This window comes from Asterias rubens, chromosome 10 (genome assembly GCF_902459465.1).
Source record: "Asterias rubens chromosome 10, eAstRub1.3, whole genome shotgun sequence".
In the NCBI taxonomy this organism is placed as follows: Eukaryota; Metazoa; Echinodermata; class Asteroidea; order Forcipulatida; family Asteriidae; genus Asterias; species Asterias rubens.
In genome coordinates, this window is record NC_047071.1 from 18,146,246 (window position 1) to 18,164,860 (window position 18,615).

At 37.8% G+C, this 18,615-nt stretch overlaps 1 protein-coding gene across 2 annotated transcripts in view; it reads right to left on the minus strand.

The window, feature by feature from the left end:
• Positions 1-18,615, minus strand: part of LOC117295367 (methyl-CpG-binding domain protein 2-like) — a 48,983-nt gene that overhangs the window by 9,255 nt on the left and 21,113 nt on the right. The window contains exons 6-7 of one of the 2 annotated variants that reach the window (XM_033777975.1): positions 14,763-14,925; positions 11,574-12,889 (exon numbers count right to left, since the gene is read on the minus strand). In XM_033777975.1, coding sequence (XP_033633866.1) covers positions 12,873-12,889; positions 14,763-14,925 — 180 coding nt within the window. In that variant the 3' untranslated portion in view covers positions 11,574-12,872. Of the gene's footprint in view, positions 1-11,573; positions 12,890-14,762; positions 14,926-18,615 lie in introns of those variants that run through there. The other variant, XM_033777974.1, reaches the window with a different exon arrangement.

Here is an 18,615-nt window from a genome sequence, read left to right on the forward strand (position 1 = left end):
CAGCTTTTGTACTAGTCAAAATTCAAATGAAATAGGGACGCTTTTCAACACTGAACTGGTCAGCCTAAACACTTGCAAATAATTCTGACTGGTCCTCTCCTGTTTTAACTGGCATTTGGCCAGTGGGACACTGTTAACAGTAACATACCATGGTAGTTCACTACAAATTTTCATGGTTTTCATAAAATTATCTCGTGTCATGCTTTGATTTGTGAATCCATGTACCACTGGGAGCTCTTTTCATGTAGGATTTGCCAAGTGAAGTCCAGCAATCATGCTGGATTAAAAGATTATCACTAAGGAAAACATTCGGCTTCGTCTTGGAGTATTAAATTGTCACGTTCTTCCTAATCTTCGAAGTGCTCTCCGGGATTTGAATTATTCACAGAAATTTGGACTGGAAGATGGAATGAAATGCTTTTATTTTATGACTGTCGTCGCAGTTGTGAAAAAAAAATTATGTAAAATGTATTCTGAATATGAACATCTTAAAAGTTACTTCCAAGTAAGACTCAAGTCATTTATCCCCGGAGGAGAAGAGCTCAAAGCATTTTGATAAAAATTTAATGTCAGCATTGTGCACTGTACTTGAGGGAGAATTTCAAATGAGCAAAATGAGTAAATGTCATGCACACTGACTTCCTCAATCAGAAGTAAAAACTTGACTTGAAAACCTTAGATTCCTAGGAATCTTCTATTGATCTTACGGAACTGGACTTTCATCTTAAAAGGGCAAGGTCCAATTTTGCAAAGGGCACTTTCATTGGAAAATCTTACAGTCTATGGGATACTTCTGAAGGGGCACCAGGGCCAAGACCAGAGGAAACATAGGCCAGGGTATGCATAACTTTCCAGGCCTTATCTTCTAATTTAAAAAGCAACCTCCTGATCGTCCAAAACCTGTACAACTCAAATACACCTTACTTGGAAACTGTTTGTTGCAGCCATCTATCTCCAAACAAAGTGACACAGCAACACCATAGTCTAAATAATTCAAATTCAGTTACAGTACCACATCTCTGTGATATGCTACCTACCTCTTCACATTAAAACCTCCAATAATATTCACTCGATCAAAAAGGCTCTCAAAACCCACCTCTTGTCAAAATTCCCTTTAACTGAATTTTCTTTTGGTCCCGTCCCCTTTTGGTTTTTTCACTTCCATCGTTACAGCACCTCGAGCATGTTTGGGTGGAATCGTGCGCTTGACAAGACTTTGTTATTATGATTAACTTATGACCCACGCAAGTCAAGGTACCAGACACTATCCAAATTGAACCAATAGCTTATTTGGATGATGGGGCTTGTCCATCCAGCTCCAGACCAGCTGCAACATTATGGAAATATTCATCTCCCCAAGACCTGACAACTTGTAGTTCAGCGATCAATTCTCTGATCAAAGCCACACGAACTTGTAAAACAGTCCAATAAAATATGCTAAACAAATTCAGGGATAGTTGATGCATGGTTAATGGATGCAGCGTCCATTGACAGTTAACAGGATTCAAACTGGGACCAAATGCATAGGGTTGCTTACTGTGGAGTTCTGCTCTTAGGGTCACTTACTAAGCCACTGAATTCCTGCGCTTGTAAGCGAAGAATACTTAGTAATGTGAATATGCAGTGGCTTAAGCCAAAATTTCATGAAATATGCTTACTACAGTAAGCGTCAATCACCTGCTTGCATAATGGCCGTTTTTTTTTCTGATGTAAGCAGTTCAATGAAATTGGATGCAGGGCCCAAATTTCATAAATCCTGTAGCACAAAAACTTGCAGAAACAGAAAAGTCATTGCTTGAAAAACAGGTTACCAAGCCGATAAATAAATTAAGTTTACAATGTTGTGTGACCCAGTGCTACTCAATTTTTGCTTAGCAAAAAAATTTGTCAAGCAGTATTTTTCTTTATGAAATCAGGCCTCTTGTTACCAGACTGGCTCAGCAGTCTAGCGGTTGAGACATCTGCTCCTGGCTTCAGAGTATAAAGGTTCAATTCCACGGGAATAGCTTGTGTGAATAAATGTTGCCTCAAGAATAAAGAATTTTATTTGGTTTTACTCGTACACCGATGTGTTTTCAGCAAAGTGTACTCAGAAATTTTTCCCTGAGTCCTGAGAAAAAGGTTCCAGGGATGTTGTATTTACACATCTTGCCTGAAATATAACTACGCTAGAAATTCCCTAGAGTAGTCTAACTAGAGAAACAAATTGAGCCTAGACTCCCAAGTGAACAATCTACACATCGGTGCTTTTGATGCTGAAATAAGGCTGTGTCCGAATTGGTGGCTACGGCTGCGACTACGACCGTTGCCAGGGGTGTTGCTAAGGGCGTCCTATACTTCAATGCATGACGACACGGCGATCCGGACATAGCCGTAGCCGCCAATTCGGATACGGCCTAGGACACATTTTCTTGGAGCCTACACCAATATCCAGTATGTTTGAAACCCGAGCCCAATGGCGTGGCTCTGCTTACCGTAAAGCAAAGAATCAGCGCTTGCGTGAGCTGAAAATTCTGCGTTTACCTCAAACGTATTTCACGGGTTAGCAGGGAATTTTGGCTTGTGGGCAAGCGTACTCACATAGGCATTCTACACTTAACAGCTAGCACAGAAATAGTTTGCCGCTTGCACAGTTAGCGGAGAATGGTGATCTTAAGCGCAGTATTTGGCAATAAGCAGAGCCATGAAATTGTGCCCTTCTCTTTACAACCTCCTCAGGCAAGAGCTATTCATAATCAATCCAAAATATTCCCCAGCAAGGCTTCATGCATTTTTCAAGAGACTCTTAAGACCATTTAGGAATTATGAAACATTTTCAGTCATATATGCTGCTCTTAATCTAATTTCTTGGGTCGTGAATACCTTTACATAAAATCATGAACTCCTTTCAATTTGCCTCATACTATACATCAAAGCAGGACTTGTGGAATCACGAATACAGACGACACAAATAAGCCCAGTTTCAATCATTTTCTTGCGTAATTATTTTTCGGAATACTACTACAAAAGATTGTACAGCCTTGGAAGTTATTGCAAAACCTACAAACCATGGAGAAAGATCGGTGGAAGATGCTATGCTCAAACAAATTAACATAAAACAACTACAAAAAGGAAACAAATGGATACGGGCAGTAAAACTGTTTTGATGATGTTTCATAATGAATTCTCGCTTAATTTTGTTTTTTCCAGATTCGTTTTGCATTTTGAATAGTTTGTTTTGAATAGTTTGTTTTGTTGTTTGTTTGACCCTCTTCATTTCTGTCATTACTTTCTCAGTTACATGTATCTTAAGTCCCTCTTATCTCCCCCCCCCCCTTATCAGAGCCAATTTCAAGTCTGTATAAATACAAAAGTTTGATGCCAGAACTGATTAAAACAAAATACACTATTATATATAAATATTTTTTTTCCCCCTTAGCATGAACAAAAACCTGGGAGAAATTCAAATCTAAAGTTCTTTGCATAAATAACTGGTCAGGAAAGAACTATGCAGGTCTGATATTTCATAATAAAGGTCCTTAGCTTTAGGTCACAGATGGTTTAGTTTGCGTAATTGACTAAAAGGATTTTACAATACATATTCAAAAGGTCAATTTCAAACAGGGTTAATTTCATAAGTAAATTTATAAAACAAATTGCTCTCTTGACGATTCTGTTTACTGCCCGTTTGTTTACAGCTATAAAAATAAATATGGACAAGTAACCAACGGTTAGTATAGGTCATGGCCAACCAATTAAATCACTGATAATATCAACTCAAGCCTTATTATAACATAAATCATTTCCTCGATGTTTCTTTTTTGAGGTTACGGAATAATTTGTTTTAAGCGGACTATTTTTAGCTCCAATGGAATTTTCATGACCTTCTAGGTATGGTTGGCTTGTTATTGTTAGCCAAGGTGCTGAAAAACATCATACTGGATGCTAGCCACATAGACAGAGGTCAAAAGCAGTCTCCCAAGTTTGCTTAGTTCTGGCACTTCCAGTACAAAAAGTAGCTAAGCACATACAACTTGAGCTTACTTAAATATGGTTATAAGCCATATGTGACTGGTATCTTGCTTATTGTTTTTGCTCAGCAGAAGATTCCCCTCTGTCGAATGATACACATCAGTCAATGTCTTGAAATCTTTCACACAAGGACTCAAAAAACAACATAATATTTTTTTTGAAGGAAATATTGCTTGTCATTTCTGAGAAATTCCCTAAGTAGGGAAGTAACATAATGGTTTTATTATTAAGAATTTCCTTTTAGTTATTATCAACTGTCACCTGATTAATAAACACAGCCAGTATCAACAAACAGATGTGGTAATTGGTCACGCATGGACGTTTGTTTGGTCAAGTGTGACTCAAAACAGGAGTAATCGGAGAGCTATGAACTTTGTAGTCCGAGGGGTTAAATAATGGTCATTAAAGAGTGCAGTTGACTACAAATATTAAGCATGACGTTCTACCCTTGGTTAAACAAAAAGGAAATATTTTTGTTATTTATTTACGTTAATGAAACCAGAAGATGCGTTGTAAGTGAACTTACTGTAGCAATTGCTAGCCTGAAGAAACCTGTAAACAAGGGTGTTTGCTGTGTGAACCAGAAACACTGGGATTAACCTCTACTCTTCAACAATAGGTGTTCTGGGTTCTTTCATGTGCAACGCTGGTCATAGTACATGGCACCTACATGTAGGGCTTAATCCCATCAAAAGGACAAAGCAGTTATGGTAAAAGTATCTTGCTCAAGGACACAAGTTCCACGACCCGCCAGGACTCGAACCCAAACTCTGCTGACCAGAAACACCAGAGCTTGAATTCAATGTTCTGAGCCAAAATCAATTATACAGTGTCATTGCACTAGATGATAATCATTGACAACATTTCCCCCGAGTTTCAAGACATTCAGCATCACAGTTTTGTAAATACACTCAGTGAGAGCTCAATTATTACCAACGTTCATGCCAATACCCATCCTCCAGAGAAATATATCTGTCTGGTAGAATGTCAAGAAGTCTACGAAAATGGCATTTGAGAACCCCTCCAAATCGCTGTCGCTCATTTTGAGTACTGCAAATAAAAGTCAGCCAAACATAAAGCGTGCACAAATTAATCTATCAAAACACAAATTTTTCGGTGGGTTTTGCAGACCCATAGAATCTGTCAACATTTTCAAAGGTTGTACGATGTGAACATTGGAAATGAGCATAGTCTTTTAAAATCCCAATGATTGATTATGCCTTTTTAAAGACACTGGACACTATTGGTAATTGTCAAGGACCAGTCTTCTCACTCGGTGTATCTCAAGATATGCATAAAATAACAAACCTGTGAAAATTTGAGCTCAATTGGTCATCAAAGCTTTTAGATGGTTGATTTCAAGACCTCAAATTCTAAACATGAGGTCTTGAAATCAAATTCTTGGAAAATTACTTCTTTCTCGAAAACTATGTCACTTCAGAGGGAGCCGTTTCCCACAATGTTTTATACTATCGACCTCTCCCAATTACTTGTCACCACGTCCGGCTTTATGCTAACAATTATTTTGAGTAACTACCAATAGTGTCCACTGCCTTTAAATATCAATTTAAACAAAATTAACAACAAAGTTTTGTTGTTATAGAATGATAACCAGAGCTTGTGATTACGCCAATGATAAAAAAGCACAACCATGGAGGAAAGAAAACTAAAATATACAAATTGATTCATAGTGTGAAAGAAAACACTACAAAAAAGCCAACACATTCTGATCAGTGTTACGCTGTGCAAAAACGCTGAGTTTCAGGAAAAGGCCCCCCAAGCGTCCAGGAATCAAAACAACACTGTGACGCCATACAGGGACTGGATCCAAACAAGACAATGAAAAACGCACAGCCACAAAAACAAACAACCGTCACACAGTCCATGGTGTGACACAATGGTTTACACTGGTTCACTGAGGTGCTGGTACTTCAGTCTTGATTTCATGTTGCATTTGTATTGGTTTTTACTCTAAATGGCGAAAAAAAAATCCAACGTTTTGGGGGGCTAGTTTTTCAGAAAATACTAAAACAAAATTACAGGGAGGAAAACTTTACACATACAATGATCAAATGATACATTTATAGCACAAAGTAAACAAGGATGAAAAGTCAAGTTTGTTTGAGTGATTCATTCAAGTTGTTCTTTAAAGGCTTGTGAATACTGAACGCAAGGCAATGACAACCGCATTGGGACATCCCTAGACGAGACTCTTGCCAAAACATACTCCAAAAAGTTGAGCAAAGTTCAAGTGGGTAAATCCCTTCTTTGCATATTCAGGATATGAATAGGACATGAAATTTCCCTAACTTCACTATCCTGTTGAGTTTTAACCAGGGCCCAACTTCAGTAAGCCTGTAAGCATACAAACTTGCTAAGCACAGACAAACATTGCTCAACAGACACTTTTACAAGCCAAAATTCCATAAAGTTTAAATTTTTGCAACTGGTGTCCTCTCAATTTTTGCTTAGCAAAGAAATTTGCTTAGCAGTATTTCCTGGTAACAGTTTAATGAAATTGAGCCCAGGCTTCAAGTATAAAAAAAAAGAAAAGATTATTCTAATCCCACTCTAGTTCCGCTTTCGCCCCCTCATTTCGATTACATTTATTTATTCTTCTTTAATTACTAAATTTATTTATTTGATTTACCTAATTTTTTGAAATGTTATGTACTTGTTTTGTTGAGAAAATGGAATGTACTGTATAAATTTGCTTACAAACCAATGGACCTATGGTATATACAAGTCTGAGATTTTCTCATCTCTACTTTTTTTTTTATTCATGGGTTATCGATAAACTTGATACAGCTCTGTTGAGCCACGATAGCTTGAAAAACATATTAAATGGAAATCTCTTCTACTAGTAATTTCCGTACATATATGCTCCGATCTTAAATTACCATCCTTCATTCATTATTCACAGAATGAAACAACTCCAAATCCAGCCAGACAGTCAGATAATCAACTCTTTAACACAACTCTCCCAGAAGAATGCCACAACACAAAGCAAAAACAGAGAGCCAAACAAAGTAGACAGTTCTCAAAACAGATTAAACACAACATCAAACTCGACTCAATAACAGACAGTTCTTTTTTTAATTTGATCATGTCAGGACAGGGGAGATCAACACAGGCTCGAGAAAACCTCAGTCTGAACATCAACCTAGCCCTGTAAAAAAAACATGCTGAAGATGTTCCTGTCAAACAACCACGACACAAACAAGGATGTGTAAAATTACAATTTCCCGGCCACCAATATCTTGTTTGTGTCTTTCTTTGTGAGGTTTCATTGCTGTACTGCATAATACTAGATCCCGAATTGCGAACCTGCCTGCCAAACTTCCTGGCTCCGGGCCAAAGGGATACAAAATTAGGTTTCTCAACTAAAGGAGGGGCCAATAATATGTTTGACTTGGCACGACATCAAATGGAAGCTGAATAGAGTTTAGGCAGGATCCCACCTCCCCCATCCTTGTGATAGGTTTGCTTGGAGTGGGTGTGGCTTGTCATGGCTGAGCGATCAAGCGCACTGGACTCAAGCTCTGGTGTTTCTGATCAGCAGAAGTAGGTTCGAGTCCCGGTCTTGACTCTGTATCCTTAAGCAAGACACATGGTGGTCACCCTTAACACCGGCGCAGGGTACAATGTCATGTACAAAATATGCTACGTGCTAGTAAACACCACTTCTCAACGTGCCCTGTGGTCTACTCAAAATTGTGCAAGCTAATATTTATTCCTTTCAGACTTATTTTGTAATTTTGATCATTTGGATCGCTATCATTAAAGGAGTTGTGTCGTCATCGTCATGATCAATGCAGACCTGTGGCTGTATATAGAATTCTGATTTCTCTCACAGTTACTGCAACGTCTGCGTGAGCTCTCCAAATATACGATAAGGCGGGAGAGCTCGCGTCTGCAGTAACTGGGCAAGAGTACATAATTCCATGTACAGCAACAGGCCCGCTTTAATCGTAACGACACAACCCCTTTAAGATACCAGAAAGACACATTTATGACAAAACATGTTAACTGGTGGGCTACATTAAACAAAGCTTTAGTGCAAGGTTTGGGCACAATTTCATAGAGCTGCTTAACAACTTATTTTGTGCTTACTGCGTGAGTTTCTATCTCAAAGCATTGCACACAGAAGTTATGCTAACCTTCTGGGCCCAATTTCATAGAGCTGCTTAAGCAAAAAATTTGCTTAAGCACGAAAATAGCTTGCTTATTTTACACATGTTACTGGCAAAAATCTCATGCCATGTACATTGCTTGTGACTTATATTTAGCTGTTGTTTACTTAGCATAACAAATGAGTGGAGTCTTAGCCGGTAATCTGATTTTACAAAGCAAAGATGAGTCTTAGCCGGTAATTTGATTTTACAAAGCAAAGATTTTTTTGCTTAAGCAAAATTGAAATTGGGCCCTGGTGCTTACCATTCCAAAACAAATGACAGCAAAGCAAATCCTCAGCAAACTCGCAAGCTGGCCAGAAAACTTTCTCGCTAACCTGTGAAATACGCTGTAGTTAGCACGAAAACTTGTTTACCTTTGAGCAGCGCAATGAAATTGGCCCCTGTTGGTGTTGGGGAAGGGACTACTTATGGTTTGTTCAAATTAAAGGGGCACAAGGAAATTAAAGGCACTGAACATGTTTGGTAATTGTCAAAGACCAGTATTCTCACTGGGTGTATCCCGTATGCATAAAATAACAAGCCTGTGAAAATTTAGACTCAATAAAATAAATTGGTCATTGAAGTTACAAGAAAATGATGAAATAAAAAACACCCTTGTTGTACATAGTGTGCTTTCAGATAAGAATAAAAGACTTTAATTACCTGTTCCCAGTTACTTTTTAATTGTTTTTGTTTTTTATTGGCAGTTGTTGCTGAGCGCCATGATCTAGATGGAATGGCGCTATACAAATCGTTATTATTATTACCAATAGCGTCCAGTGTCTTTAATTTAATTTGGCTTATTTATACATGCCGCTCATTTTGTAAAGAAAAACAACTACCATGTTCAAAACAAATATCGGAAAAACTTGTTTTTCCTCTGCTGGAAGAAGTTAATTCTTTTGAACTGTTAGCCTTTTTAGTTGTTAGTATTTTCAATAAAAATAAACAAAAAGCAAAAACAAAATGCACTCAACAAACTCTTGAAACTTAACAAAGTGATCTTACTGTACATTTTAGGTGTATCATTTTATTTCCCGAGGCAATGAATAACAATCATGGTGGAATGGACAGTGTGGTTCAATTCAATCAATAAAACATCATATAATCAAATGAATATTCCAAATCTCATTAAATTGACTCTGACTGTACAAAAAGCGCCAATCAACCTGATAAACGTCTCTGTTGTAAATGTCCAAGGTTTACAAAAAATACAAATTGACTGAATTATGTCAAACTGAATAAGTTCCCAACAAACAGTGATTCAATGGCATAAAACATGGCAGACAAGTAAAAAAAACTTTGATTTTTAAAGGGACTGTGTTCTCATGACCAAAGTAGGCTTTTCATGCTGTACAACAAATTATGAACTCTCACCCTGTCCCAGTTACTGCACGTGCGCGTCCTGCCTATGAAGAGCTTTACGCGTCTGCAGTTTCTTGGTGTGAGTGGGAGTTCATAACTTATTGATAGCATAGAGTAAGGACAAGTGACGACACAGCCCCTTTAAAGCAGCCTACTGTCTTGTCAACTACAGAATGTTAAAGCACCAATTGAGAGCAAATTTTCATGCGTTAGAAATTTATGGTAAACTAAAAGGATTGGAATGAACGGTTTCACAATACTGTAGGCAAGTGAGGTTGGAAGCTTTGCATGGTATGGAGCCTAAGAAGTAATTACAACTAGTTACATTTTATAGTAAACTTGCAGGTACAACCTTGTATAGAGCAGTTTCGGGAGTGTTTCTCCTAAAGAGCAGAGAATACTGAGTAGAGAATAAACCAGCTCTTCTCAGAGCCAACACTTCTCCCAAAAGGTTTTCTATACAAGGTTGTATCTTCAAGTTTACTGTTGACTAAATCCAGTGCTTTACATCATTTGTCATAGTTGCTGCTTAATTTCTGAGCTTTTGGTAAGTAACTATTAAAACCATCAGCACATTCATGCAAAGCTCTTCTTCTTTGAAAGATGATTTGAAGCACAAATAAAATTACAAAACAAAGCAAGCAAAACAATCAGAAAAGTGTGGATGAAACAATGCAATCTTAAAAGGGTGAAATAACACTGAAAATGACATTTAACATTAGCAAGTGGGTTTTAGAGTAAAACAAAGCATCACACATCCTGAGATATATCTGAGACAACGACTCACATTTTAGCAGGAAAATTTGATGTTTGAATAATTTAGTCTAAACAATTTTCTGCACTGAAGACAACATTTAAAAAACATGTCATGATTATAACCTTTATACATGTACTTAGTTACACCCTTTTTAAAATTCATGTAAGCCTACGTGTTTTGATGTAATTAATGTTAATCTTCAAAGATTAGCTTTAATAATATTTCTTGAAGACCTGCCAACTGGAATGAATGTGCTTTTCCAAAACCCTAAAGTAGGACGGTACATCCCTGAAGACCCTTTAGTTAACCACTTAAATGCAGTCCGTTTAATCTAAAGGAACATACATAGAGTACAAGGAAAGGACAAAGTGTCACAGTGTTTTCAACACCATACAGGACATTGTTTTTTCGTTTCCACGTTCTCTTTTGTCTTCTGAGGTAATTTGGCGCAAACCGCCTGCCAGAGAAAAGCTTGGGCTTGGCCTGAGGCCAACCAACCCTACTCAAATATCCTGTGAATTATTAACATTTCCTTCCAGAATCTGTAAACACCCGGAGCCTAAGTTCAGTGACTGCCAAGAATTTTACAACTCTTGTGTTTTGCTGATGAGTGTTTTTTTAAGGCATGTGTGGAATATTTTGTTTTGACGGTCAAAGTACTTCAAAAATTAAATGCAACGGTCAACTCATCTTAACAACTTGATCAATCATTGATTAAAAAAAAAAAATATTGTTTTAACAGTACTTTAACAGTAACTGGACTGACCCCCATAAAGTTTCAGTACCCCAAAAATGCAAAAATATACGACACAGAACAAAGATTAATCAATTTTATGAAAGGAAGATTGACAAACTGCTGCAGTGCTTGTTTTTTTAAAAACTCTCTAGTTGTTGGCAACTTTTTGTTTTGTTTTGTCAATCAGGAACAGAATTTCACTCTTTTCAAATGTCTGGGTTTAAAGCCAATGGACCCTTTCGGTACAGAAAAAAAAAAAAGTTCACAGATTTACAAATAACTTACAGGGTTTACAGAAGGTAGTGGTGAAATACTTCTCTTGAAATATTATTCCATGAAATGCTTTACTTTTTGAGAAAATAGTAAAACAATATCGATTCTCGTTAACGAGAATTACGGATTTATTTTAAACACATGTCATGACACGGCGAAATGCGCGGATACAAGGGTCGGTTTTCCCGTTATTTTCTCCCGACTCCAATGACCGATTAAGCCCAAATTTTCACAGGTTTGTTATTTGATATAGAAGTTGTGATACACGAAGTGTGGGCCTTGGACAATACTGTTTACCAAAAGGGTCCAATGGCTTTAAGGCGAGACAACTGATTTACTTGGGTCCCATCAAAGGGTCCCATCAGCTTAAACTTTGAACCCTGTGTTCATTAGTATAACAATAAAAACTAACTTTGCACATAGCTTCGCTATCCAGGATAAGGTCACCAGCCAAAATACCATGTAACATAAAAGAACCAGCACTGGTTTCCTGCCTATTATCACCGAGAAGAAACTTGTTTTAAAAAGTAAAAATTTCGGCTTTAAAAGTAGCTCTTTGAAACTAGGCCTCTGGAGTGAATATTATGTTATGTTTCACTGCATGTTTATTCTCTAAATGCAACTGTTAGACCATCAACAAAAGGCTTGTGTTGTATTGTCGTCGCTACCAAATGCGCAGCTGTAAATTCTATAGGGCTTCCAGAAAAACGAAACGATAAAGCGCAGTGCCGCTATTGGGGGAGGGGGACTATCATAACATTTTGTGAATGATTGATTACATATTTGAACACTTCTGTACCGTTATATGAAGTGTGTGTATTAAAAAAATATCTACTTGGAGTAAATTAGCATTTTCTACGCGTGTACGTTCAACATGAAACACAAACGGCTTCCTTTTGTAAGGGACACTATGCAAACTTTGATTGGTTAATGTTCGCTTCAGTAAACCTTAATAAAACAGAAACGACTTTTTCCCCTGTAATGTTTGACCTCGCGCCATGTGTGCCTAAAGTTTAATTAAATATGACTATAACATTTTGATATCAGATTTTTGTTATTGTAACACAATACATCTAAATATCGTTATTAAATTATCCTCGAAAGTGCATCTTTGATACCAATTCAATTAATGTAATTGTTTAAAAACAGATGAGTCAGGTTTTAATAGCTCATCTTCCCGAAGCGTTTTTTTTTTTTAATTAAAATTGTTTTTCTATAGCTCCATCGTCCGTCAAATCACTCTGAGGAATCATTCTAAATCATTCTGAATCATTCTGAATCTTAAAATCTTAAGAACCAGTCCAGGTTGATGAATCACTAGAATGAATAATCTAACCACTTCTTTGTCTGCGATGGTCTATGTCACTACACCACTGTGCGACCCTACTACGTATGATGCTACTAGGCCGATCTATGATTCACTATCGTAATACGTGAATAGGAACACATTATGAGACTACTACGACGCAGCGACGACGGTAGAGAAGTGGTGTGAGTGTGTGTGCTCTGCCAGAACAGTGTGTCACACGTGTGAGTCACGGAGAACCTCTGTGGATCATCCTGTGCAGGGTGCTGCTGGTACACACATAGACACCAAGCGTTATAATAGCACCAGAGACTCAATATCAAGGTGAAACTGATAAATGGCGTACTGCAAGCTGCAGTGTGTACGTTTTATGCAGACAATGGAAATGCCACATTCAAAATGACAATTCTAATTCACATCATACTTAGTTGGGGTTTTCTAACAGAGTTTGGACAAATAAATCATTTTTCTATTCTGAAAGTTTGAATAAAAAACCCCAATAATAATAACAAAATTTAACCAGTTCCTATTTCCTTGATATATTTTTCAGTCTGAAATACTGCCATGAATTATGAGGAAATTGTTCCAAAGAGCTTGATCCCATTTTATCATATTGAAATACGCAACAAACCTGGTGCAGTCTGAGTTCTTTTGAAGACTTGACTAACTTACTTGATAGATTTTCCCAGCTTGGTTGCACGGTGTGTTTATTTTATTGATTAGAGGTTTGGATTGAATTTACTTGCCCAGAAAACCAATGACGTATCAGTTTTACACCTTCAAATTGTAAGGCCGTATCCGAATTGGCGCCTACAGCTAGTGCTACTGCTAAGGGCATCCTGTACAAACTTCAATGCGTGATCAGGTCTGTATGCTTCTTTTTAAAAGGGCAAGGTCACCAAGGCATTTTCTCTTTGGTAAAGGGCACCCTATGAGGAAATTGTAAGTTACTACTGGAGGATTTCAAGGGCACCAAGGCAATGACAAGAGGGCATGGAGGCAATCGCTTTTGATGCCTCCGTGAAGAATCAGGCCTGCATGATGACGCCCTGTTCCAGCCATAGCTGTAGCCTTAACCACTAAATCAGACACGGTCCAAGACTTTTTAAAAACAAGGGCGCATAAACCAGCTTCAATGCTCGCATTTAAGACCAAATACAGATATTTCAAAGCGATTCAGTGTCTGACAACGACAGATAAAAGTAACAAAAAATGACAGTTTGGTCTTTTCATTAGGAATTCTGAATGTTTTTTACTCGTAGCAGTTTAGAGAGAAGCAGTATGGTTTCATTTATTTGTTGATACCACTCATCAGCTTAGGACAGAAATACAGCGACAAGCCAGTACTGGATAAATAGCTGTCATAAAAAATAGGCCGGGTGAAAAAAGGCTTGATTAATTATCTACATAAATTTGATATTTATGTTGGCATAAAGCTTCGTGAAGGCATTTTACATCCCTGGGTTATAAACACAAAGAATCATGAATCCATAATTATTCAATGCACCATAAAAGTATCGTTTTCTATTTTTAAAGCTGTACTCTCACAATACTGTTTTTATGAATTAGTAAACTACGTTTATAAAAGCCTGCTGATCTGTTTTCTACTAAGAAGAATGGTGTCAGGATTTGTAGGGAGGGGGAAGGGGTGCATGGAGGGGGTGCATTGAGGGAAACTTTATTGGAACTCCAGGCAAATGCAAAGGAACATTCCTCTAAGAATAAGCCAACTCCACCTCTGGGAAACCAATAGTAATATTTCTCAAAGTAGATCTATTTTGAGATTTGAGACGGTCCGTGCATCAATATCAGTTTATTAACCAGCATTTCAAGGCGACCCCCATGCACCCTTTACGCCCAATGCATACACAACGAAACGCATAATTGAACATTTTTACATATTCCCAGTGAGTCAATACTCGCAAACAGCTAAATTCTGCTGAACTCGTAAACATTTCGAAGAGTCTCAAAATATCGCAGTCAGGTTGGGTTTACATGAGGGTACCCCCTCCCCTCCTGCCACACCCTCCAACGTCCCTCTGGACCTACAGCGACACTATTGTTAACACTACAGCTAAAAAACACCAGGGTAGAATGCAAGGTCCCTCTAATTAGTAGAGATCTGAGCCTGCTGCGTACCTTGTATCTGTTTCAGATCACCCTCGAGCACCTTCCGTAGACGGTCCCGAACCTCACGCACCCTCTCCTCTTGTTTCTTGATGTCCGCTTCCGTCACTAGGAATTTCAAGCATGGCGGCTGATCGGAGTTGAGGTACACCCCTGGATTCTTCTCAATCTGATTCTGAATTGGATTGGATTTGAGGAAAAAGAAGAGAGGGGAGGGGTGGAAAAGAAAGAAAGAAAAACAACTTAATATGTTATTTTTGCATCGGGGATAAAGAATAAAGAGTATTAGTTTTTTACCCGTACACCGATCTGTATTAAAAGCACTGTGTACTCATTACTTTCCAGAGTTCTGTGAAAAAAAAAACCAAGGCAAATCACTCTGGGTGGATTTGAACCCATGACCTTTGCATTGCTGGAGGAGATGTCTCACCACTAGATCACAGAGCTAGCCTGGTTGCTAGAGGCAGTTAGAATCCTATGTGTTAGCAGCACATACCACAACGATTTAATAGATGTTAGTTTTGCATAGGAAGATAAAGAATATCATTTGTTTTAACCCTCACATTTATGTGTATCAGAACTGCATACTCAGTACTTTGCTGAGTTTTATGACAAAATAGGATTCAAAACTGCCTCTGGCCACTGACAAGATGGAACAAGATCCTCCAATCCGTCAAAAAAGCAAACAAACAGGCAAAGTCACACACAATCTTGTTTTTGACAACAAATGTTTATCACCATTTCCTCAACTTTACAGGAAGGGTTGTGGAAAGAAGACTATTGGAAGTTAATGTGGCAGGATATTGTAATTAGAGTTAGCAACGAGAAGACCTCGTATTAGATTCACCGGTAACCAAAACAGTTGACCACTTCAGATGAAATTAGCATATTGAATATTGTGAGACAATGCTCACCAGCTTGATTTAAAATGAATCTAATTACGTTTTGCAGGGGTGAGAGTCTGAGTGCCGACAAGAAAATCTGAGACTGGAACCTACAATCCTGGCCACATCTCGTTGCCTTCCCCCCTGCCCCCTTTCAATGGTGGTTCTGATTGCACGGTCTTCTGCGTTACAGTCAACATTGAGCGGGGGGACGGGGGACAGGGGACAGACTGTTTGTTGTCAGTGGAAAGTGTACAGGGAATGGTTTTATGTAACGTTGGGGATGGGTGGCCCAAGCATTTTGGGCAGGATTGTAGATCTCAGGAGGTACATTGGTACATTAAAATGATGGAAATAAACCACCTTTTAGTAACCTCTGGAGTTATCGATCCAAGGAGCTTATAAGACTTCTGGAAGTTAATACGACAGAATATGCGGCATGTCTACATTGATAGGGCGCTATATAAGTTTTGGTACTATTGTAAGAATAGCATGCTCCATGCAAGAGATGTATTTCAAAGAGCATGACTTATTTAATATACAGTATTCTTTGTTTACCAGGCAGACTTACTATTGTAAGAATAGCATGCTCCATGCAAGAGATGTATTTCAAAGAGCATGACTTATTTAATATACAGTATTCTTTGTTTACCAGGCAGACTTACTATTGTAAGAATAGCATGCTCCATGCAAGAGATGTATATCAAAGAGCATGACTTATTTAATATACAGTATTCTTTGTTTACCAGGCAGACTTGAAAAGTCTGAATTCAGATGAAAATCTGAAATTTGTCATCCCTGGTTTTTTAATTGTAACAATCCAAGACTTTACTGTCATAAGACAGCTGCTCATATTTTCTATGATTTCTAAACAAAGTTTTGATAAAGTACTACAAAGGTTAATTCCGCCATTCCTCATATGACTAAAAGGCAAATAAATTAAAAAATTAAATCGAGCCATGACAGACTGAGTCGACCAAGAAATAACTTCTATGTTGAATGCAAAAATTGACAGAAAATGGGAGAAAAAAAGAAAGAAAAAAAGCTACGGAAATTCCGGCTGAGAATATGAACCCCGAGTCTGGGATCCAGCAACTGTGCACACCTGCACACACACACGCAAACCAAGATAGATACCGGCCTACATAATCCTGCACTCACCGGCCACAAAGTCTAAAGTGCTTTCAACTTGTCACAAACATCTTAGGCAGTCATGAATTAAATGCTTAATATCTTACGCTTCTTGCATCTAATTACGTCTCATCAAGTTTGCGAATTCTTTAAGTCAAGCCCAAGGGAGTCTTAGCATATAAACGACCCGAAACACACAGCATGCAATTATATCTTAATGAGATTAGTGACATGGGTAACCAATGAAGGTATGTTAAATTGCTGGAGAAAAGGGAAGTGGAAAGGGGGGGGGGTATGATAGCCACTCCCTGAATGCGGCAAAGAGAAATACTTGTAAACATGTCATGCCTACCATGCAAATTAGACTAATGACATTAAGAGAGTCATACATATACATAATGTGAGACAGTATTTTATTTAAGAAGGAGCATACATTAAGAAGATTAACTGCAGCGCTAATGCTATAGTCACACTTATCTCAATCTCATTTCAGACTCGGTACATAAATTGCTTCTTTTTTATTGGGTGGGGGGATGGAGTGTGCTATGAATAAAACATTAAATATATCATTTTCACACGTGGTGGTGATTTAGATCTTGCTATGAGCAGTGGCCCTATAATGCAGTCAAGCTGTGAATTTTGAAGTTGGTTCGGCCAGATATTTAATGTGAACTTTTCACTCATCATTTAAAAGCAATTACAATCACTGATTAGTGGAAGCGAAGAGTAAATTCACCTCAAATCTCTATAGTTTTTAATAAACACACTATCCAGTTAGCCAGTGGAAAAGTAATTAAATAAATTGGTTTTAAGTGAAAAAACAAACAAAGAAACTAACCTATGCACACTTCTTTAAAAAGTCAAAATTTTAGACTTTATAAGACCCTTTTTATGCCATCCTCAGTAAAATTTAAGACTGGAATTAAGTGAATAAAGCAAAGTAAGAAACAGCTGTACCCGCTCACACATGCAGCTTAATTAGATTCTTTTAGAGCTCATTGATAATACAATATGCTCATCCATTAAGACCTCAATCAACTAAATTTAATACTTGTTAATTGCTGCTTTTACAAGGCCTTAAAATTGGATAGCTTAATTTATTTTGTAATATATCTGAAGTGTCTCCAGAAACCCTGCAAGACAAAGAAACAAAGAAACAAACACCCAAACAAACAAACTTAACACACACAATGATATTGATACATGTTTTGTCAGTGATTTCCTGCATGTCCATACATGCAATTGCCTGTTTTGATAGCGGCTATTGGAAACTTGAAAATAAGAAATGGTGATTGAGATGCAATTGCAGTGACTTTGACAGCATTGCAGATGGGATTATTACTCTGGAAGATTGGTTGAAGTGGCTCGAACACACTGCAATCAGAGAGCTTCCATAACTGCCTCAATCATTGCCCTCTGATTGTTACCAATTGCGTACTTTGTCTTTAACGAACCAGTGACAGATTCTGGTGTGGAAAAATGGAGCATGTTGCCAGCTTAAATTTTTTTTCTTCAAATCCCCCAACCAAACCCCAAAATAACTTGCTGCATTTTAATTTATTTTTCATAGACCCCAAACATAAGGCTAGATAGCTCAGTTGGAAGAGCGACTGCATGCTAATCCGGAGGTCACAGGTTCAAATCCTGCTCTAGTAAAATTTTCTTTGTTCAACCCCAAGACATTTAAAATGGACCCACCCAGTTTCCCTCGTGGTTTATTATTTGATTTGTCATTACCCGAAACACTTTTGATGGTATAAAAATATTCATGTGTCCTATCCGCAGCAGACACATGCCCATAAAAGGTTGTAATGCCATACAACTGCAAATAGGCATAAATATCTACATGT